Source organism: Bos taurus, chromosome 22, assembly GCF_002263795.3.
Source record: "Bos taurus isolate L1 Dominette 01449 registration number 42190680 breed Hereford chromosome 22, ARS-UCD2.0, whole genome shotgun sequence".
Classification (NCBI taxonomy): domain Eukaryota; kingdom Metazoa; phylum Chordata; class Mammalia; order Artiodactyla; family Bovidae; genus Bos; species Bos taurus.
Window position 1 is genome coordinate 10,938,147 of NC_037349.1, and position 24,018 is coordinate 10,962,164.

Genomic DNA, 24,018 nt, shown 5'->3' on the forward strand with positions numbered 1-24,018 from the left:
TGTGTGCTCAGTCGTGGCTGACTCTTTGCTATCCTGTGGACTGTAGCCTGCCAGGCAACTCTGTCCATGGGATTTTCTAAGCAAGAATACTGGAGTGGGTCACTATTTCCTACTCCAGGGGAGTGGGTTGCCATTTACTTCCCCACCCAAGGATCAAACCCAGGTCTCCTGTATCTCCTACATTGGCAGGTGGATTCTCTACCACTGTGCCACCTGGGAAAATCAAATGCTGAATGTTACAGCCTATAGAAACAGTGTGTTTGATACGAACAAATAAGTTAAAAACTGATTACTTTAAAATGCAGTCTTTTAAGAAAATGAATCTGTTGGCTAGAGTGAAGCAACCTGACAACCGTACTGAGTGTGAATGTCCACGAGCAATGGGGAGGGCTGGGCAGGGTAAACAACTTTGCAGGAAGCAGTCTGGCTTCTCACCAGCCTTGCGGGTGCATCTGAACATGAGGCTGGGTGTGTCCAGGGCTGGTGGGAATGGATCTGTATTCTCGCTTCTGGCTCCCAGGACTGTCTTCCCTCCTGGCGTCTCCTGGCACGTGCTACCCCAGTGCCGGGAGACTGCCCTCTAGAGATGACCAGAGGGTTGGTCTCAGCTCCTCACCCATGCCAAGCTCTTACCCATCTCAGGGCCCCTCCCAGCTGCTCCCTCACTTTCTTCAGGTATCTACTTAGATGTCACCTCTTTGGGGGGTGCTCAGGCCACTTCTTGGCCCAAGGGACCATCCTGGTGAGATGGAAATGCTCTCTGTCTTGCTAAGGGTTTGGTTACAGGAATGTAGGTGTTTGACCACACTCATTAGATGGCTTTGACAGACATGCACACTTGAGATCTGTGCACAGTACACTTGAGATTTTTGCGTTTTTATGTATGTAAATTCACTTCAAAAGACCATCAACAAACCTTTACTTCTGATTAATGATATAAAACAGTTACACGTCAGCAGTTTCTTACGGTTCAACCGAATTCTTTGCCCTGAACCTGACAACGAACTTCTGAAGGTGCTCCAGAGATCAGTGGCCTCGGCTCACTCGGGAGCTTGTTTAAAATGCAGATTCTCAGGGTCCTGCAGATTGGCCAAGCCAGCTCTCAGGGTGGGGCCTAGTGCTGTGTGATTTAGTGAGACTTCCAGGTGACTCTGAAGGGCCTCAAGTTTGATGGAGGCCAGCGACTGCTCGAGTGGGCAAGCAGGTGGTGCCGTGAAGATCAGGGTCTGTTGTGGGCAGAGCAACACCTCTTGTCTCTAGCTTTTTCTCAGCATGTCCTTTGGTCCTCAGGCCCGTTAGCTCCACCTCTGCATCCTGAGGTCACCCCCTTCTCCGCTCTCCACTGCCCCCATCCTGGTCCAGGCAGCAGCATCTCTCACCTGGATGCTCACCTCTACCCTCACCTACCTACAGTCACCACTTGGCAGCCCAATTATCTTTCCAAGTTGTGAGTTAGACCACACCACTCACCTGTGTAAGACCCTCCATTGGCACATCCACTAAAGTCACAGTCATCCTGGAGGTCTGCAAGATCCCCGGGGACTGCCCCTGTCCTCTCTCTGACCTTAGCTTGCCCCAGAGCAGCCCCACAGGCCGCCTTTCTTTCTCTTGGCTCTGCAAGCCTTCTTCTCCATTGCCCCTGATATTCCCTCTGTGCCCAGGGTGTTTGGCTCTTTCTCATCCTTTCGACCGCCCCTGGCCTCCAGGTGAAAACCGTCCTCCCTACTGCTAGATCCTTAGCCCATCACCCTGTGTCCTTTCTCCCCAGCATTTGTTATGCTCCTTGTTTGTTTATATGTTTGTTGATTGTCTGCTGCCTCCCAGGGGCACCCCCGACCAAGCTCCCACGGTCTGCTGATGCCTAGCATGGCGCCGGGGCTGGGTGGGAGAGAATGTGGCTTCCCAGCCAGTCTGTGCCGCTCTGCTCCCACAGAACTGCCTGGTACTGCTGGGCTCTGCTTTGTGACCTCCTGGCCTGACTGTCCTGCTCTGAACCTCTCTCTGTCCCGTAGGCCTGTGCCCACCGCTGGAAGAACATTTACTATGAAACAGACCACATCCTGCCCCACGGCTTCTGTTACATCATCCCGTCCAACCTCCAGGCCAAAGGCAGGACGCTGATCCCTTGCTATGAAGGTGAGTGCCGGTTGATCCTCCCTTGCCCCCAACCCATATCACATCTCAGACAACCCCCACCCATTTCCATACCACCATCCAAACACTCCTCGCTGCTTTCCACACTCCAACAGGAGGGCTGCACCGTGTCGCCGGGTGGCCCTTTGGTGTCTGAGGATCAGGTAGTGAGGAAGGTGGGAAGGGACAGCATTTCCAGGCCTTTCCCAGCCTTGCCCATCTGTGCCACAGAGCCCATGGTACTCCCCAAGCTTTATGAAGTCTCAGACTGAAATTCACCAGCCTCTCGGTTTCCTGACACTGCCAGATGGTGTGCAGCCTTGGGAAACTTGCTTTCCCTCTCTGGGCCTGTTTCCTTCCCCTGAAAATTCAGAGATTGGCTCAGATGGTCTCCATAGTCCCGTGCAGCTCCCAGATGGTCATAAGACTCCTGAGGTAGCTCCTGGCCACACCCGTGGACAGTTGCCCTGAGACAGAGGGAAGAGAAGGCCCAGGGTTAAGTCACTGTCACATCTCAAGTCTGGTTTTCATTCTCATGCAGTGCACGCACCCTGCAGATGCCGGAGAGTTGGGTGCACCCTCAGCGTGGTCTTGAGAGCTCCTCACCAAGGGGTGCTTAGAGTCTGGGAAGGAAAATGTTTTCTCAGCCTCCCTGCTTAGAAATTTCTAATGCCTGGGCTTGGGACCATTGAACATCATGACTTAGCTCAGCTGAATTTGAGCTTTAAGGATTCAGTGTCACTTACTGCAGTTTTATAACTTGTGCTCTCAGGGTTTTCTTAGCCTAATTTTAAGTGAGCTAAGTGCTTGGCTGTTTATGTTTTAATTCCCTCCCTAATTTATTTGTTTGGACAGAAATCTCCACTAGCCCGTGGCCACCTTTCCCCTGGGCCTCCGTGGCTTTTCCCATGTTTCCAATTTTGTGGCCATTGAAGAGGGGCCCTGGGAAAGGCCGGGTCCCTGCAGGAGGCACGGACCCTCTGCTCCGCGAGGGGGACCCTTTCTTTGATCCCACGTGAGCATCTGATCAGCTCTGGCAGAAACATGCCAGGCAGCTGAACTCTGGCCCTGTTTATCTCAGAACTGCCACAGTCATAAGGGAAACCTCACCTGCAAAATGGATGATGATGTGATCAGTCAAGAGAGGGAGGGATAGGTCAGATATAGATAAGGGGCCAGGACTGTGTCCTGACCGCCCCAGATTGTTGCCGACTGGGTACCTCGTAAGTTTGGGGAATAGTGAGAGAGTTGGTAGGACTGATGGAGGTGGTGGGGATTGAAGTCAGCTAGTTATGCAATAGAACCAGGACTCTGGTTTTCCCAGAAGGTATGTTGTGAAATAGGGCCACGTTGCCACCCCTGGCGACTCCTCTGTACACCCCCACGGGTGTCAGAAAGCAGGAGGACAGCCCTTAGGCGAGGGAGCTGGGGTCGCATGTCCATGTATGCATGTAGCTGCCGTGGCTCACTCTTTCAGAGCATCTGTTATCTGGCAGTTGGTGTGGGTGAGTCAATAGTAGAATGTGGTTGGCCTGGGCACTTTTATATATTCTCTCATTTCATGCAAACTTGGTATCTTTCTTCACTTGGGTTAGTTGCTTTTGAAAGTTATTCCAGAACACCAGTGGGGAGCAGGAAAGTGAGAACGGGGAAAGCAGCACATGTGTGGAAGTTGCCCATGAGTTACCAGGCTGGGCCACTGGGATGCAATCTCAGGGCCAGTGCAGGACACACACTTCCCAATTCTCCTGCCTGAGGGAGGAGGAGCTGGGTCTGTATCCACTGGGCATCCTGCCCTGCCACGTATGTGGGCAGGGCAAGTCCCCAGGCAGAGAGATGTGGGTGCTGGCTGGCAGGTGGAAGTCAGGCCGTGTGATAGAAGTGTTGAGGGGGCCTGGGGGGCTCCTGTGAGTGGGCTTCTGTGTTGCCTTTCTCCTGGTACCAGTGAGGATGCATTTAATTGCCAAAGGTCACTCAAACAGCAAATGGTGCATAGACCTGGGTTTTGAGTTTTGCATCTGTCTGACCTCAGCAAATCATTTTGTCCCCCAGAGGTTGGAGGGTGGGGGGATTTCTGTTTGTGTTTTGGTGTTTCTGGTTTAAATGAGCTTTAAATAGGAGCCAGTGATTAACCCTCTCAAAAGAAGAGAGGGTGACTGAACTGTCCCAAGGGTCCAGTCACCAGGGGAGGGGAACATGAATGTTTTGGGTGTCGGTGTTCTCAAGAGCACCTGCCTGTCTCCTTTGCGGGAGGCTCTGGGCTGACCTTGGCAGGAGCATGAAAGCCTGTGTGAGCCGAGGAGTGCGGGATGGGGCCAGGTGGCAGGGTGTCACGTCTGCTGCACGTGTCCGTCATTCACAGAAGAGTGTGAGCTCCAAGCCCAGGCCTAAAAAGGCCTCATGTATTTCCACCCACCCCTCCAGGTACTTCAGACCATCACCCTGAACATGTTCTCCATCATTCACTGGTCCCAGAAGGGAGACATGTGTAACAGACTGAACCCCAGACATGCAGCCAGAGGCCAGCCAAGTAATCCAAACCCTAGCAGACCTGTAGATGTGCTTGTGAGAAATAAATGCTTGTCATTGTTTGTAAGGAGATTTCCTGGTTTTTGCACGTCGATGGTTGACTGGCACAGGCTCGTCTCAGGAACCCACATTCCTTGTGCAACAGTGGCTGAGTGATGGGCTCCAGTCTCCAGAATCACTCTTTTCTGTGCTTGATCCTTGACTTAATGACGACCAGCTGGAACCAGCAAGGGAAGTAGCAAAGTGGTCATGCCCTCTGCCCGAGCTTCTTCCCCCACTGGGCTCACACACATCAGGATCCTGAGTCTTTCAGTGCCCAGAGGGGGGAGTATGGGATGGAACCAGGTGGGGACCACTGGGGTTCAAGCAGCCCCTTAGAACAGTGGGGGACTGAACAGAACGTCTCTGTAGTTTTTGGTCCTGTAAGAGGTGAGGGGTGGCAGATGCTCAGATTTCTCTTGAAGAGGGACTGGCAGGTGTGCGGTTGCAGGCCACACTTAGGGCCCTTGCCTGTGCGCCAGCTTTGGGATCTCCATCTCCCTGTTTTGTGGTCTAAACTTAAGGCAACCATCATTTTCTCTTAATGTGGAAAAACTCAAGTAATGCGAGCTGTCTTTTCCAGGTAGGGGATCATGTGGTGGTGAAGTGCAAGGGAAGTATTTTGGAGTTTGACAGAACCTTTCAGATATCACCCAGCCTGGCCTCTTTGTCTTTACTGATGCCCAGAGATGTGGGGTGGCTTGCTCAGGCCCAGTTTTCATTACATGCTGCACAAGGAGGGGGCCAAGCAGTGTAGTGGCTAAGAGCACAAGACTCTGGGCCCAGAGCCCCAGTCCTGGCTCTGCCGCTCACGAATGCCATGACTTCAGATGAGTGACAGCCTCGTGTGCTTAACCTACCTCATGAGGCTGTGGAGAGGATTAAGTTAAAGCTCACAAGGTCTTAGAGCAATGGCTGGCATACGCAGATTAGACAGACAGATAGGAGGGTAGGTAGGTAGGTAGGTAGTAAGGACTACAGTTGACCCTCTGCACCCAGGGCTGCGAGGGGCCAGCTGTGCTGTGCCATTTTATAGACGGGACTTGAGCACCTTCTGTTGGTGGTATCTGCATGGGTTCTGGAACCAGTCCCTCATGGATACTGAGGGAAGATTGTATGTACTAAGCACATATATGCTAATATAACATATCTGCTAATGGAAAGACCGATAACTAAAGCTGAAGCTCCAGTACTTTGGCCACCTGATGTGAAGAGCCAACTCATTGGAAAAGACCCTGATGCTGGGAAAGATAGAGGGCAGAGGAGAAGAGGGAAACAGAGGATGAGATGGTTGGATGGCATCACTGGCTCATGGACATGAGTTTGAGCAAACTCTGTGAGGTAGTGAAGGACAGGAAAGCCTGGCCCGCTGGAGGGTTACAAAGAGGCGGACATGACTGAATGACTGAACAACAGCTACAACAGTTTGCTAATATACTATCTGCCAAGCAAGCATTTGTTAATTACTGTAGGATGACTAATTTTTCTACCAGGGATAGAGTCCACGCAGTTTTATTAAGTACCGAATACCTTTTATGCCCTGTGATAAGTACCTGATGGATAAAACCCAAGAAGTTCCCCATCTATAGGGGAAAACAGAGTTGGAACATGATGTCTCCAAAGTGGCAGAGCTGAGTGAGGAGACTATTCTGTGCCCGTGTAGATGGCTAGGGACCTCTCTCCAAGGGCCCAGGCTGCATCCACGTTCAAGGTTGCATTAAGGCAGGATTATTTCATTTTGCAACCAAAAAGACAGAGCCCTGCCTAGAGTTGGCAGCCTGTTGGGGCCCATGGAAAAGAGGAATGGTGGGTGCTGGGCAGGGCAGAAGAGTGGAAAGACCCAAGGGTGGGGCTGGGCGTGGCGCCATCTCCCAGGCTTCTGCCTCTGTGGCCTCACACTCTAGGGGGACCCTCGATGGGAATGGACGCGGTAATGCCTCCATTGCATTTACCTCTGAGGGTTATTGTGGGAAGCCCCTGCGAAAATGCAGGGGGAAGTGTTCAGAAAGACTGCACACTGTTCTCTAATCATGGCCCGACTGTGGGTCTCGGTGAGGGTCAGCTGTGTTCTCTCCAGAAGGTCAGAAGGCTGATTTAATTTGGAGAGCCTCTAAGAATGTGGGCACCTGTCTACAATGTCTCAAACATTTTAATTCTTAAAAAGTTGGTCTTTGGTTTGGCACAGATTCGTTTTTCTCCTGGCTCTTCAGGTGCTTCCTGTTTCTCATTAGGTGGGAAATGCTATCAGAATATTCTGTTTGGAACCAGGAAATGTAGAGAGAATTGGAAACAAAAATGAATTTAGGACGCAAAAAATGTGGATGGGGCATATCCCTAAGTCAAACCGTTCATTTGGTATGAGAACATCATTACTACCATATGGGGTTTGGTTTTATCAACATGTGTGAGAAAATGAGAAGTTTAGTGGGATGACAGACAGGGACAACTCTTTGTAAATTACAGGGCACACACTAAAACATTAGTGTTAACTGAGTCATGGGATTTTAGTACCCCCCAGAGTGAAGTCAGTGCATTGATAAAATCAAGTGCAGGGATTTCTTTCATCCTTTGCCCTCGAGTCCATGGAGGCAAGAAGCCAGAGCTTGGCAGGAGAGGTGTGTAAACAAGTTATCATTTTATTCTCACTGATATGAAATAATCTGGGAGCAGCTCACCTAACTTAACAAAACATATTCCAAGTCAAACACTGATGAATGCAGTTGGGTACCACTGTATATTAGATCTAGTTTCAGAATCTGACTTTACCACTCACTCATTCCTACGACTGAACCCATAGCTCCTACTTTCTGATTGGGTGACTTTGGGTAGACCACGCCACCCCCCGCCCTCCCTGAACCTCAGTGTCCTCCTCTGTAAAATGGAGAGATTAATCCCTATTACTAACACACACACACACCACACACGCACACACACACACGCACACGCACACACACACACACACACACACAAGAGGTATTTGGGATTTCCCTGGCAGTCCAGTGGTTAGAACTCTGCTTTCTCTGTGGTTATCTGGTCTGGTAACTAAGATCCCACAAGCTGCACGGTGTGGCCAAAAAAAAATAAAAAAGAGATATTTGAAGTATATAATATGCCTAACAAGGCTATGGTTTTTCCAGTAGTCATGTATGGATGTGAGAGTTGGACTATAAAGAAAGCTGAGCACAGAAGAATTGATGCTTTTGAACTGTGGTGTTGGAGAAGACTCTTGAGACTACCTTGGACTGCAAGGAGATCCAATCAGTCTATTCTAAAGGAGATCAGTCCTAGGTGTTCATTGGAAGGACTGATGGATGTTGAAGCTGAAACTCCAATATTTTGGCCACCTGATGTGAAGAGCTGACTCATTTGAAAAGACCCTGATGTTGGGAAAGATTGAAGGCAGGAGGAGAAGGGGACGACAGAGGATGAGATGGTTAGATGGCATCACCAACTCAATGCACATGAGTTTGGGTAAACTCTGGGAGTTGGTGATGGACAGGGGGGCCTGGCGTGCTGCGGTTCATGGGGTCGCAAAGAGTCGGACACGACTGAGCGACTGAACTGAACTGAACACAGTTTTTAGCTCACAGTGATCATTCAGTAAAAGGGAATTTTCTAATTAACTTTTTAAGTACTATTTTTGTCTCCTTTCGTCTTCACAGAAGATATCCAGCGATCCTGCTTTAATGAATAATGGAGGGTAGAAAGCTGGGTATTGCTAAAAAGATTTTAGGATTCCTTGAAAATATTATATTTTTTAAAATATCTTTGAAAATCCTATTTGCAAAATTTATTTGCTTGGTAAGCGCTCCTCTTTTATGTAGAGGATGTAAAATTTAAATTACGCCATATTTAAATGTTCTCAAGTTTGGAATGATTGGGGTCTTAATCTGTCTAATTTTACTGTCCCTTAAAATGGTCCCATGGATTCCCAAGATTTCTGTACCATTTTCTTTGTATCAGGGGGTGGCCAGGCCTTTAATTCCTAATTTCTTCTGCATCTCTCACGACAGAGATCATTTATAGAGAAGGAAATAAATAGATCCCCTATTTAGATGCGAAGATTCTTCTTCTAATGTTGTGGCCTGTGGCTCCACAGGGGATACAAATCAATCAAGGTCCATTTACAAATGAAAAGCAGTTGAGGTTTTGTTTTGTTGTGTTTTTGTTTTGAGGAGAACCATAAAAGGCTAAGTTAATCCATTTAAAAATTCAAGAACAAGACCCATACATTTTTATTAAATAAAGAGCTCTACATTTACATAGGATTTTATGGTTTCCAAAGAGCTTTAATAAACATTATCTCATTTAAGTAAATACAGCAAATTAAAAAAAAGCACATGCAGCCCCATATTAAGGGCCGTTAATGCAGAGAAGGACCCTTCGAGGGGAAGCTGGAGGGTGACCAGAGGGGACAGCTAGAGCCAGACGAGGGGCCAGATCTCTTGCAGTGACTCTTGGGCTCAAGGAGCCCCATCAAGCTTTTCCTTTTGTGTGAAGAATTCTTATTTTGGGCACAAAAATATTCTACACTTCAAACATGTTTCCATACATTGTGTGGAATTGTTGACCACTTAAACTCTGTCATCTAACCGTTTCCTTATAGATATTCAAATGTTATGAATCTCCTCTTCTAATATTGCTTATCTATGTGATGGATATCTTCAGCTTTATTCCTTTTAGAGACACTGACAGATTTAGAGTTACCAAATATTTTTCAAGCAGACGCTTTCTGGGTTCCAGGTATTCTGCTTGGTACTTAACATTTATGATTTTACTGGATAATCACATCATAGGGGAGTAACTATTCTTATGTCCATTGTACAGACAAGAAAACTGAGGCTTTTTGGTTTCTTCCCTTAAAGATTACTACAAAACATTGAGTATAGTTCCTTGTTTGTATAGTAGGTCCTTGTTGCTTCTTATCTATTTTATGTATGGTATATGTGTGTGTGTATATATATATATATATATATATATATATGTATGTATAATAAGTAGTGAAAGTGAAAGTGAAGTCGCTCAGTCGTGTCCGACTCTTAGCGACCCCATGGATTGCAGCCTGACAGGCTCCTCCGTCCATGGGATTTTCCAGGCAAGAGTGCTGGAGTGGGGTGCCATCGCCTTTTCCGATAATAAGTAATATGTATGTGTTAATACTAAACTCCTAATTTAGGCTTCCCCCCTTCCCCTTAGGTAGCTGTAGTTTGGTTTCTATGTCTGTAAGTCTATTTCTGTATTTCTGTTTTGTGCGTGCTTAGTTGCTTCAGTTCAGTTCAGTTGCTCAGTCGTGTCCAACTCTTTGTGACCCCATCGACTGTGGCACACCAGGCTTCCCTGTTCCGGAGTTTACCCAAACTCATGTCGATTGAGTTGGTGATGCCATCCAACTCTCTCATCCTCTGTCATCCCCTTCTCCTCCCACCTTCAGTCTTTCCTAGCATCAGGGTCTTTTCAAATGAGTCAGCTCCTCGCATCAGGTGGCCAGAGTACTGGCGTTTCAGTTGCAACATCAGTCCTTCCAATGAATATTTAGGACTGATCTCCGTTAGGATGGTCTGGTTGGATCTCCTTGCAGTCCAAGGGACTCTCAAGAGTCTTCTCCAACATCACAGTTCAAAAACATCAATTTTTCGGCTCTCAGCTTTCTTTATAGTTCAACTCTCACATCCATACATGACTACTGGAAAAACCATAGCTTTGACTAGATGGACCTTTGTTGGCAAAGTAATGTCTCTGCTTTTGAATATGCTGTCTAGGTTGGTCATAACTTTCCTTCCAAGGAGCAAGCATCTTTTAATTTCATGGCTGCAGTCACCATCTGCAGTGATTTTGGAGCCCCTCCAAATAAAGTCTGTCGTTATTTCCATTGTTTCCCCATCTATTTGCCATAAAGTAATGGGACCAGATGCCATGATCTTAGTTTTATGAATGTTGAGTTTTAAGCCAACTTTTTCACTCTCCTCTTTCAATTTCATCAAGAGACTCTTTAGTTCTTCTTCGCTTTCTGCCATAAGGGTGGTATCATCTGCATATCTGAAGTTATTGATATTTCTCCTGGCAATCTTGATTCCAGCTTGTGCTTCATCCAGTCCAGCATTTCTCATGATGCACTCTGCATAAATTAAATAAGCAGGGTGACAACATACAGCCTTGACATACTCCTTTTCCTATTTGGAACCAGTCTGTTGTTCCATGTCCAGTTCTAACTGTTGCTTCCTGACCTGAATACAGATTTCTCAGGAGGCAGGTCTGGTGATCTGTTATTCCCATCACTTTAAGAATTTCCCACAGTTTGTTGTGATCCACACAGTCAAAGGCTTTAGCATAGGCAATAAAGTAGAAGTAGATGTTTTTCTGGAACTCTCTTGCTTTTTCGATGATCCAGTGGATGTTGGCAATTTGGTCTCTGGTTCCTCTGGCTTTTCTAAATCCAGCTTTAACATCTGGAAGTTCATGGTTCACATGCTGTTGAAGCCTGGCTTGGAGAATTTTGAGCATTACTTTACTAGCGTGTGAGATGAGTGCAATTGTGCAGTAGTTCGAGCATTCTTTGGCATTGCCTTTCTTTGGGATTGGAATGAAAACTGACCTTTTCAGTCCTGTGGCCACTACTGAGTTTTCTAGATTCTCTGACATATTGAGTGTAGTACTTTCCACAGCATCATCTTTCAGGATTTGAAATAGCTCAACTGGAATTCCATTAACTCCACTAGCTTTGTCTGTAGTGATGCTTCCTAAGGCCCACTTGACTTCACATTCCAGGATGTCTAGCTCTAGGTGAGTGATCATACCATCGTGGTGATCTGGGTTGTGAAGGTCTTTTTTTGTACACTTCTTCTGTGTATTCTTGCCACCTCTTCTCCATATCTTCTGCTTCTGTTAGGTCCATACCAGTTCTGTCCTTTGTTGTGCCCATCTTTGCATGAAATGTTCCCTTGGCATCTCTAATTTTCATGAAGAGATCTCTAGTCTTTCCCATTCTGTTGTTTTCTTCTACTTCTTTGCATTTATCACTGAGGAAGGCTTTCTTATCTCTCCTTGCTATTCTTTGGAACTCTGCATTTAGATGGATATATCTTTCCTTTTCTCCTTTGCCTTTTGCTTCTCTTCTTTTCACTGCTATTTATAAGGCCTCCTCAGACAACCATTTTGCTTGTTTGCATTCTTTTTCTTGGTCTTGATCACTGCTTCCTAGAATATCATGAACCTCTGTCCATAGTTTCAGGCACCCTGTCTATCAGATCTAATGCCTTGAAGCTATGTGTCACTTTCACTGTATAATCGTAAGGGATTTGGTTTAGGTCCTACCCGAATGGTCTAGTGGTTTTCCCTACTTTCTTCAATTTAAGTTTGAATTTGGCAATAAGGAGTTCATGATCTGAGCCACAGTCACCTCCTGGTCTTGTTTTTGCTGACTGTATAGAACTTCTCTATCTTTGGCTGCAAAGAATATATTCAGCCTGATTTCGGTGTTGACCATCTGGTGATGTCTTAGTCATGCCCAACTCTCTGCGACCCTATGGACTGTATGGATCCTGCTAGGCTTCTCTGTATGTATGTAGCCTGCTAGGCTTCTCTGACTGTGGCATTTTTCAGGCAAGAATACTGGGGTGGGTTGCATTTTGTCCTCCAGGGGATCTTCCCCACCCAGGTATCAGACCTGTGTCTCTAGCGTCTCCTTCATTGCAGGTGGATTCTTTCCCCACTGAGCCGTTGGGAAGCCCCATTTCTGTTTTGTGTATAAGTTCATTTGTATAATCAAATTGTTTTATTATCATTTGGTTAGTATTCACTCAGAAATTGAGCAAAAATTTAGACATGAAGAGTGGGAAGCAGTTTTTTCCATCTGGTATTTTATTTCATGGCTAAGCTAAGAAACTATGGAAAGATAGCTTTTAAATTGATGTGTTAAAAAGACTTGCTTTAAGATGAAACTTTCTCGAATGGATAAAAGGAAGAGTTCAGTAGGAAGAATATATGTTACACTGTATAGTGCATCTTGATCTTTCAGTGGATTGGTTTTATCCCACCAGTGTTTTGGGAAGAGTGCAGGAAGCGACCCCACCCAGGCTAATTCTTGAATGAATTAAATTCATTAGTGTAAACTCCATGCATCAAGTTGTGGGTTGTGAACGTTTGGAAACCAGTATTTTTTTCCTCTCTGAATTGCCTGCTGTTTAGACAGGGTTTAGTGAAACCAGCAGCTCAACCAAGGGAAAATACTACCATTTTTAGGCTGAAGGAGCCATACATCTTACTGAATCAAAGTGTATGACGCAGGCCACGTAATTCAGACCCACCCACATCAGAAAGAGCTTTCCAGCCTGTTCCCAGCTCCTCCGAGGGATGCCTAGGCCACCATGCCTTGCTTCCCTGATTGAGTTCCCCTCGTTTAACAGTCAGGTTTGTAATAGCATCTGTGTGCTGCTGTCCTGCCAAGCCCGATTCTCTTTTGCTGCTTCAAGGTGGACACACGTTTTGTTCTATAGCGGAGAGGAAGGAAACTGGCAGGTTGTGGTCCTCTCTGCCCGGCCACGTCCTGAGGGCATTTGGAGACTTGAGTGGGTGGAGACTGAGGGGCCCACTGCCTTTGTGTGTGCAGGGGCAGTTCTTCCTGGCAACGCAGGAGACTGGCGGTCCTGTCCCAGCCCTCCACCCTGTACTTCCTGACCTATCCACAGAGCAAGGCTGTGTGACCTGGCTGTGTTGTGGTGGGGCAGCCCCTTGTCTCCACACCCACCCCTTCTCATAGAGGCTCTCCTGCTTCTCAGGTGTCGACAAGCAAAAGCAAGCTTTCTAGCATATAGGTATGATAGATTGCCCTACATATATATATAAGTATATATATACTTTTTTTTTTTTTAAGAAAGGCCTATGTTTTAGAACTGGTTTAGAAACTTCAACCTGCCCTTTATATATACATATATATATAATATATATAATATTTAAATGTATTATATAATATAAACAAGATATACAAAATATTAAAATATATATTTATGTATTATATATATGTTTTTATGTATTGTGTATTTGTATATATTTATATATATTATCAATTCAGTTCATTTGCTCAGTCATGTCTGACTCCTTGCGACCCCATGGACTGCAGCACGCCAGCCTTCCCTGTCCATCACCAACTCCCAGAATGTGCTCAAACTCATGTCCATTGAGTCGGTGATGCCATCCAAACACCTCATCCTCTCTTGTCCCCTTTTCTTCCTGCCTTCAATCTTTTCCAGCATCAGGGTCCTTTCTAATGAGTCAGCTCTTCATATCAGGTGGCCAGAGTAGTGGAGCTTCAGCTTTAGCATCAGCATCAGTCCTTCCAGTGAGTATTCAGGATTGATTTTCCTTTAGGATTGACTGGTTTGATCTCCTTGCAGTCCAAGGGACTCTCAGGAGTCTTCTCCAGCACCACAGTTCAAAAGCATCAATTCTTTGGCGCTCAGCTTTCTTTATGGCCCAACTCTCACATCTATATATGACTACTGGAAAAATCATAGCTTTGACTATATGGACTTTTGTCAGTAAAGTAACGTCTCTGCTTTTTAATATGCTCTCTAGGTTGGTCATAGCTTTTCTTCCGAGGAGCAAGCATCTTTTAATATCATGGCTGCAGTCACCATCTGCAGTGGTTTTGAAGCCCAAGAAAATAAAGTCTCTCACTGTTTCAATTGTTTCCCCATCTATTTGCCATGAAGTGATGGAACTGGATGCCATATCTTATTTTATATATATATATATTTTTTTTTTTTTTCTTGCAGAAGGAATCAGGTTAAAGTAACAGTAGTATCCTTAACTCATGGAAATAACACTCAAAAGAGTGGAAACAACTGGAGCATGCTGTGGCCCAGGACTCAGTGCCTGCTGGGAAGGCCCCCGTAGCCCGAGCCCAGGCCCCAGGGGCCACCGCTGCACCCTGAGGCGCTAGTTTATCTGTTGTGTGGCCTTGCTCACTTGACAGATAATTTCTTAGAGCACTTCTTTCTGAATCAGGATTTTTGAATATCTGGTAGGCCAGCACAGTGTGGGTGTTTGATTTTTACTGAAAAGGGGCAGGCCAGGCACAGAACTTGACTTGGGGTTTGGGTGGCTGTGTTTGCACAATGGTAGCTAGTCTCAAGATTCAGTTGGTCAGGAATAACTTTGAAGTGTTGTGTAAGGGCTGCTCACGTCACTTCTTCACAGGAGTTTGACTTTTAGAAGAAGAGCACTTTGTCGCAGGAGTGCTGGGCGTGGCCATCCCATCTGTGTTCTCAGAGCTTTGAGGACTGTGCATGGAGGATCATGCCAAGGGGGTAGGCAGGGATTGAAGAGCTGGTTCTGAGTATTCTTTCCAGTTCCTCCTGCAGCCTTAGAGGGAGATGGTATTGCCTAAGGTAGAATCAACCAACCTAGGTTTGGAAAGCCCAGAAAAATCCATGCTGTGCATCCTTGACCTGCTCTAGTCATTCCCACCATCATCCTCAGGGCTCCGGGTCAGTGACGGCACCCATTGGAGAAGCAGGGTTCCTGGCACCCAGGACACAGCTCCTCTTCAAGCAAGGCTGGGGTGGAGGTCAGAGGGCAGGGCTGGGAGGTCAGAGGGCACAGAGGTCCAAGGTGAGCAGATTGGAGAGTCCAGGTACTCAGCGTCTGGAGGAATGTGCTGGGCCCTTTGCGTCTCTGCTCAGGGCCTTGTGTCGGCACAGACAACAGCGTCCACCCCTTTCCTTGGCAAAGCCTCACCTGCACACACCATACCTTGTACAGGGCTGTATTAGAGGCACTGAGATCAGTGAACTTGTCTTGGTGTTGAATAAACTATGTGATGAATACATTTTGAAGTGGAGAGAGGGGATCACTTTACCTGCAAGGTCACCTGGGCAGAGAAGCTTGAGGAGGGGTTTTGGAAGGTTCTGGAAAGCTGTGAAATGTGAAATGTCAGCTACACATCCCAGTGGAGCCTTGCTAGATTGGAGTTGCCACAATTGCCTGCTGAAGAGTGTGGTGCAGTAGGGAGGGGCCCTGAAGTGTGGAAGCATAGGACTGGATCCTGTTCCAGGTTGAAGGGGTTAACCAGAGTACAGACATTTCTGGACAGTCAGAACATGGCCTGTCCTCTCATCAGGAGTCTTGGGTACCAGTCAGGAGCCCCATGTGGTTGATTCCTTGCTCTAGAGCATCCCAAGGAGGCAGGTATAGACCCTGGGGTTTTAGGACCATCGGAGCCTGTGTGATGGTGCCTGCTGCCTGTGTGTCTCTGGTCCACAGACCTTGGAAGAGGCTGTCCCAGCTCAGGGAGCCGGGCTGGCCTCTGAATGATGCCAAGATACTGGCTGAGGCAAGGGTGCTGGTCAAAGGGCTTCCCCTGCTGGCCTTTGGTCTGGGGTGGGGTTGGGACCTTCCCAGATCCCAGAATGGTTGTGGTCTACCTCAGGAACCCTGGGGTCTGCTCCTGGCTCAGAGCTCACCAGCGGAGTTTGGGGATGTAGAGAAAGACAAGTTTTTCCGTCTGTTTTTGGAGCCCCTGTCACAAAAGAGACCTTGAGACTTCTTTCTTTAAAGCATGAAAGATTCCTACATAATTCCTACTCATGTGCTAAATTTATGAGGCTGAACTCCTGTGTCCTGCACCGGAGTTTCCTTCGGCTCATGTGAATTTCCTTTGTACGTTTCATTTGTCCAAGACTTAGGATTGGGTGTTTAACCCTAGAGTCGGTGGGTGGATGTGCTTTTTGCCAGACCTTCCACATTTAATATGACTGTTTGTTCCAGTTGGGGCATTCCGATCCTTCTTGCCATTGTGCTATTTGATATAAGATTTATTATTAATTTCTGTGATTTCTTGCCATCATACAGTTTGATGCAGGATCTGTTTATGACTTTGCATCAAGCCTTGCTCCCGGCCCTGGGTGCAAGATGTTGCTGAGAAGTTGCATTGCATCGTCACTGGGTTGCTTTCTGTCAGGGCTGTGAGTTCTCTTTGTAATAACAGGACAAGGCAGAAGGAACTGATTTAGCCCTCGCCTGGAAGAGGAGTAACTCCATTGACATTCCGTTGTAATTTAGCAGTTGGTTAATGGCCACTTACTGGAAAATGTTACCAGGCTCTGCGGTGAGTGTTGTTAGAAACTGAATTACTCTGTGTATTTCCCCTGAGCCCGTCCCCCGCTTCTCTTCCAGGACACACTCTGGGCCGCAGGAAGTGGCACTGTGTTGCAATCACAGCCTCATTGTTCCTTTGTATTATTTACTTTGTGTTTCAGAATGAACTATATTGCTTTTAATGGAAGCAGAGACTTGTCAGGAGCCTGGGGAGGCAGGGAGTGACATGGGGAAGGGGGTCACTGGGTTGTTTTACAGGGTAGCTTAGACCTGAAGGTGCCCGGGGGCCGCCCTGAGTCTATGTCCAGCCAAGTCAGTTTCACAGGTAATTAATCACTTAAGCTGGACATCATTCCATTTCCATGTCTTTACCCCTGTCATTATTTCAAATGGCTAGTCACCTTCTGGGTTTGGTATAACCACTCACTTTGCAAAACCTTTGATCAGTCACAGAGGTGAAAGAATGAGGGATTTCCCAGTCTGCCACACTTGGGTAGAATCTGGCTTTGCCATTTACTAGCTGTGTGCCCTCGGAGGAGTCACTTAACCGCTCTGAGCCTCTGGGGCTTTCACTTGTTTACAAATGGCCCTATGCGTTCCCAGGGATGAGGGATTGATGAAATGATATGTGAGTACAGCTGGTACAGTGCCCAGAACCTGCTAAACTTAAAATGCCAAGGGAAATATGAAACAGTAGCAACAGAGTTCCCGTTTGTTGGGTTGGAGTACTGGGAGTTGAGGAAATGGCGGAGGAAGAGAACCCATTCCGTGTGTTTTCTTCTGGCCTGGAGAGGTCTCCCCTTTTCCTTCCACACGAGGAGTTCAGAGTGATGCTGTCACCGTGCGCTGGGGCCGGTCCAGCAGGATGCCCTCTTCCTGCAGCGCCTGGGCTCTGAGGGCTGGAAGGCGTGTTGCCTCCAGCTGGAAGTAGTGTCTTTTTGGGAGGCTTCGTTGTCTCCCAGGGGACTCCACACTGCGATGGCCACATCATTCTGTTTCTGGGTCATGTTTTCAGCTCTTCCTTCCTCCTGGGGCTCCCCATCCTTTCTGGGCTGAATGAAGTAATTGTCACCAGCCTCCCACTTAATTACGGTGGCTGCCACTCCTCCTTTCCCACATACAAAGGAAGTCCGTCGGGGCACTTGGCAGCCTCACTACCTGATGGCCCCGGAGCCTGGATTTTTGAGGTCTGGTGGATTCCTGAGACTTTCCTTCTGCGCCCCAGTCTGCACGGCGTCCCTAGGCCCTGCCCACAGCCGCACGCGGGGCCGTGGCCAGCGCGCCGGGCTGCTCCACACACGCCTGGCACACACTGACGAGGCTGTGGTCTGCTTCTCTCCCTCCCCGCCCCTCTAGAGTACAAGAAGAAGTACGGAGAGGAGCACGGCTCCTGCCAGGCCGGGATAGCGGGCTTCTTCACCGAGGTGGGTATTGCTGTTTGGGCCCCTCTTCTCTCATGGGTGTTCATTTCTTGGCTAATGGGGGTTTCAGGGGCCCTTTGAGGTGAGTCTTCTGATCCCCCTGCGCCCCCTGGTCCCATCCTTGATCTCTGTGTGAATTCTGGTCCTCACATCCAGGGAAGGATGTTGCCACTGGTGGGGGCACCTCCTGGCCAGAGGCCACGGGGCAGAGGGGGTGAGCTGGCCCATTTGGACCCCCGTTCGGACGGTTTCTCCAGGAGTCAGTTTGACTCTGAGACCTATGGAAGGAATTGATTCAAGGGGGTGGGAGAGAGACAACGCCCAGTTAAGTTTATGTCTTCTTGCCAGCAGGTGTGAGGCTACATTAAGCATCCAGACATCACCTCCTAGCAATCCTTCTCCTTAGAGGAGAGACTCAGTTTTTCTGCACAGCCCCAACCACCCCCTTTCCCAGTTTCTGAAGGACCATGACTTCGGATTCTTATGATCTGTTCTGTCGGACCATGACCTTTGGCTGGTGGCCCCTGTTTAGGGGACTATTTTCTCATGTGATTCTCACCCACTGTCTGTCTACTCTTCACATCAGCTCCTCATTTCTCGTTTTTATGGTGGTCTGCCACGGGAAAAGTTCTATGCCAGGCTCTGTAAGTGGCCCCATCATCCAGCTAGCTGCTCAGGCCAAAAAAAAAATGTACTTTTTACTTTACTTCTAATCATACACAGTCTTATTGTTTTAACCTCCAGAGTACATCCCAGATATGACAGCTTTAATCACCACTGTCATCACCCTTCAGAAGAGCCATGGTCATTGGCTGGAGATACACTGGCCCCGAATTTGTCTCCTTGTATCCGTGCTTTTTTTTTTTTTTGGTAGTAAAATACACATCACAGCTTCCCAGATAGCGCTAGTGGTAAAGAACCTGCCTGCCAACACAGGAGATATTAGAGATGCAGGTTTGATCCCTGGGTTGGGAAGATCCCCTGGAGGAGGGCAAGGCAACCCACTCCAGTATTCTTGCCTGGAGAATCCTATGGACAGAGGAGCCTGGTGGGCTACAGTGGGGTCACAAAGAGTCGGACTCAGCTGAAGAGACTTAACAGACACATGGTTCCTTTACAGACAGTGAACATTCATCTTTGGTCAGATCTAACAATCTTTTTCTTTCTGGATTCTAGACCTCTCTGTTAGGATGGTCATCCCCATCTTAGGAGTGTGAAATGGTCACCTGTAGTTTGTTATGCCACTTTTATAGATTAAAAAATATATCTTTAATCCATCTTGGATTTATGTTTGCAAATATTATGTGAGGGAAATGAACATTGTTTTCTTAAGTGTGTGGTTGGTTGTTCTGATACTGGTTTGTTAAATAGTTTCTTTATCCTCATTGGTTTGAAATACCATCCTGCTGTAGGCCAAGGTCACCATCTTCCATCTCAGTGAGCATTTAGGTGGTGCAATTTCTGTGGCTGTTATTCCTCCAGTGAGATCTAGTGAGAACGACTCAACCCAGTCGGCAACAGGGAACTGCTGTAAGTTTGCAAGCAGGTGACAGACACGGTGGTGGCCGTGCTGTAAGAAAGGCTGTTTGGGCAGGTCTTGTGCCCAGGAGTCTGGAAGTGGGGCAGCCTGGAGGGAGGCCAGGTTGAAGGCTGTGATGTGGTCCTGCCACAAAATGACAGGGCAGCTTGGGGAGGGGGATGCTTCAGGAATCAAAAGGATGACAGCAGTCAGAGAATGTGAAGGCAGTGTCAGTGGGCTGGGCAAGCAGAGGACTGTGGGGTGGAGGAAGGAGGTTTTATGCCAGGATTCTGGGGAATGGTGGTACCAGTGGAAAGAGGGCTGCCCCAGAAAGAACCCACTGGAAGAGGCAAACCACGGGGTCTGCCTTAGACATGTGCCATGTGAGGTAATGGCATGGGATGGCCACACGAATGTTTTTAGAACGTAGCCTCAATGTGACCAATCCTAGTATGTTTCTGAGGGGACTAGATACGCTTCCCTGGTGGCTCAGATGATAAAGAATCTTCCTGTAGTGCAAGAGACCTGGGTTTGATCCCTGGATTGGGATGACCCCCTGGAGGAGGGCATGGCAACCCACTCCAGGATTCTTGCCTGGAGAATTCCACAGACACAGGAACCTGGTGGGCTACAGTCCATGGAGTGACAAAGACTCAGACACAATTGAATGACTAAGCACAGCACACAGGTGTGCTTAGCATGGGTCTGGGGTTGGGGGGCTCTGGGTGTATGTGTGTATGTGTGTATGTGTGTAGAATACCTCCTTTAGACAGTGGGAAGAGAAAGTCAAGTCATTGCAGAAATGAGAATTCATCAGAGATGGTGGTGGGGAGCTAGAGGGGAGGAGGAGTCCTGGGGAGCAGGTATCTCCAGCTGGAGAGTCAAGAAGGATGAGGACACTGGGGCTGGGGGGTGAAGAGGAGGAAGATCAGGGGTGCAGAGGGTAAGCAGGGGGCCGTGCCAGCCCGGGTTCCCAGAGGAACCAGAGGACCTGTTGGGATCCCAGGCCCTGGGCTCCAGAGCCCAAGGGAAGCGTGGTTGGGGAGCAGTGGCGCTGGTGTGTGGAGCGCTGCAGGCGGGCAGGGTCTGGAGGGCTCAGTCCTGACCTGGCCACGCCATCTCTAGCCACAGGGGCCCTTGGCCTTTGGTTCAGTTCCCAGGCTTTTGCACTCCCTAAACAGGAGGTCTTTGAACTCGCGGACTCTCTTGTTTCTGGAACTTCGGCTGTTGGAGGCCAGGCAGGAAATGCGGTTGAAGGGGTCAGGCAGCCCTGCACCCCTCTCCTGCCCTCCCGCTGACCTTGTCACTTGGGTTTGCCTTCACTGGGAGCTGGGCCTTCCCTGCACAGGATGGGCAGCTGCCTCCCAAGCTGGATGTGCTTCCGTGGCCTTCCGGTCATGGCCCTGTTGTCCCAAACTTCTTGGGCCCAAGGCGACTGCTTGTCTTGAAGATCAGTGACCCTGGTTATCAAAGCTGTTTGAGCTGTGGACACATAAATTTTAGCCCAGCGTTGAGGACAAGAAGAGAACTTTCAGGAACATGTTTATTTTTGCAGCCTAGGATAACAGAGATAGATACTTCTAAGCAGTGTGAGAAGACAGCCCAGCCCCGCCAGCGTTGGGACACCACCATGAGAACCTGGGGACATTTGGGTAGAAATTAGTTCGACATAGACTTTTGTCACAGATCCTGAGGACTCTTTTGCCTCCCTGCCTGTGCCGATCTGCAGGGCACCGAGAAATGCCCGCAGCTTAAATCTTGGGTAGCTCCAGGTACCTGGGAAGTTCTGCCCTTTGTGGAAAGGCCCGTGCTGATTATTGATGGGATTTTGGCAGGGGTGACCTTGGACTTTTGGAGGAGCGCATACTTCTGTGTGTTACATTTGTGCTGGCTATTTCCTGGGTGGTGAGGAGCCAAGCATTGATCACATTTTCCTGGCACTTGTGGGCAGGGGCAAAAGGGCCCAGGCTGCACCCACGGCGGATGGAAAAAGCCAAATAGGAGGGAGTCCCACAGAGACACTCTTTTCCTACCCCCAGCCCTGAGGGTCTCAGGCTGGGCCTCAGTTTATCTATTAATAATTTGAACTGCAGGGAGAAGGGGGGCATGAACACTAAGAGGAAAGGGGGAAAAACACAAATGCTTTTCGTTTTAAATGTTTTTGAGGGGAGAGATGGCTTTGTCTTATCCTCTTTATAATGTTTGAGAGAGAGGATGCAGTGATACATTCAATGTACATTTCTTAACTTTTTCCCTGGATTGATCTGAATTATCAGAAAGCAGCACCTCCACTGCCTGGCGCCTGAAGAGCCTTTCAGATCTCTGGTGATGCTCAGAGCTTTGGTCCAGGAAAGGCTGCCGGTGGGGAAAGCTCTACACTGTGTGTGCAGCTGGCACTGGGGATACTGCTCATTATGACCCTCTGTGCTCCCGGTGTTTGGGCACTGATTACGGATTTCTTCCTGAGCTCAAGGCCAAGGAGAAAGTCTCTCTGCTCTGATGATCATTTGTCTTTCTCATGTCCCTGCTAGTACTTGGGCAGTCCCTTACAGAGAACAGATAAGTAAAAGGAGAATGAACGAATGAGTGAGTGCACTGCTTGTGTTTTCCTAGAGATGTATCCTAAGTGCAGAAAGTGATATATTTTTATAAAACAGTGAGATACCCTGAAAGTGAAAGTGTGAAAGTGTTAGTCACTCAGTTGTGTCCGACTCTTTGTGACCCCATGGACAATGGCCCTCCAGGCTCCTCTGTCCATGGGATTTCCCATGCAAGAATACCGGAATGGGTTGCCATTCCCTTCTCCAGGGGATCTTCCTGACCCAGGGATCAAACCCAGGTCTCTCGCATTGCAGGCAGATTCTTTACCATCTCAGCCACCAGGGTAGCCCAGATAGGATCTTAGAACCTTAAAATGAAGTGCTTCTCAATGGTCATTCTTAGTCAACACCTTCCTGAATTATCAAGAGCAAACCGTTCAGGCTGGAGTCTAGTGGCCTTCTTTCCAGTGATGCTCACGTGCTGCTTTGTTAAAGCTGTTACCCAAATTGACCACGAAACACGTGTTGCTTAAAATATTGTCCTGCTGCTGCTGCCACACACATGCTCTTCTTTCTGCTTTCTCTGTCCTCCTCTCTCTGCTGTTCTATTTAGATGGCTCTGGCTTTTTTCAGATATTTACTCTTGGAATTCAGTGTCACTTTATGAATTGCCATCAGAAACTCAGACCTCTTTGGGCAGGATCTAGCCTCTGAGAACTCGTTGGAAACCAGCAGCTTCAGCTCTGCAGGGAAGGGTCAGCCAGGAATGATGTTTCTGAAGCATAAGAGTGTAAGAGGGTGGGTGGGTGCGTGTCAGCCACGAGCGGTGTGACCTGTGCAGCGTCTGGCGTCTCCATGAGCCTGGAAGGCCCATACCTGTCTTTATTGTAACCCTTTAGGACAGAGTATTTTCTAAAGTATTTTGTACATTTCCATGTTGTCTTACCCAGGGAATGTTGTAGAAAGGGACTTGAATGATATTTGGACCTGGTATAAGCTTTCTTACCTAGTAAAAGATGCTTAATAAATATTGTTGAATGAAAAGTCAATGATTTGGTTTGAAGAATAATTTTTATTATTTCTTATTATGGTGTAGATACTTTAGAAAATATAATAAAAGAGAAAGGATTTCCTATAGGGGAAGGAAAGACTTAATGATGTCTTTCTCTGTCAGACTTATCTCATTAGCATAATGGCCTCTGTTGCAACCAGTGGCAAAATTTTGTCCTTTTTTATGACTATATTCCATTGTCTGTATGTACCACATCTTCTTTACCCATTCATCTGTTGATAGACATTTAGGTTGCTTCCATATCTTAGCAGTTGTCAATAATATAAATGTGAATTTTTTGTGTTGCTCATAAAGAAAGTTCTGGTGGGGCATCTTTAGTTTATTACGAGTTCCTTGTGATTGTGGATCTCACCACACTCCTCTATCCCCTCTTCAGTTTCCTTCCCTTTTCACCTTTGGGTTTCTCTTTCGTAGGAGCTGGTGGTGATGGGCGCCCCAGGCTCATTTTATTGGTCTGGGACAGTCAAAGTGCTGAACCTCACGGACAACACCTATTTCAAACTGAATGATGAAGTGATCATGAACAGGAGGTACACCTACCTGGGTGAGTAGCTCAGGGGGATGACAGGTAGGAAAGGGGAAGTGGGAGAGACTGCCACCAAGCTTGCCAGTGACCGCTTTCCTGGTGGGAAGCAGAGTTCCTTGGCTTTTGCATCTATTGTTCTAGTTAGT

At 47.7% G+C, this 24,018-nt stretch overlaps 1 protein-coding gene across 1 annotated transcript in view; it reads left to right on the plus strand.

Annotated features, from left to right (window-relative positions):
* Window positions 1-24,018, plus strand: part of ITGA9 (integrin subunit alpha 9) — a 361,696-nt gene that overhangs the window by 29,742 nt on the left and 307,936 nt on the right. The window contains exons 4-6 of the mRNA NM_001192718.2: window positions 2,013-2,136; window positions 18,151-18,218; window positions 23,761-23,890. Coding sequence (NP_001179647.1) covers window positions 2,013-2,136; window positions 18,151-18,218; window positions 23,761-23,890 — 322 coding nt within the window. The remainder of the gene's footprint in view (window positions 1-2,012; window positions 2,137-18,150; window positions 18,219-23,760; window positions 23,891-24,018) is intronic.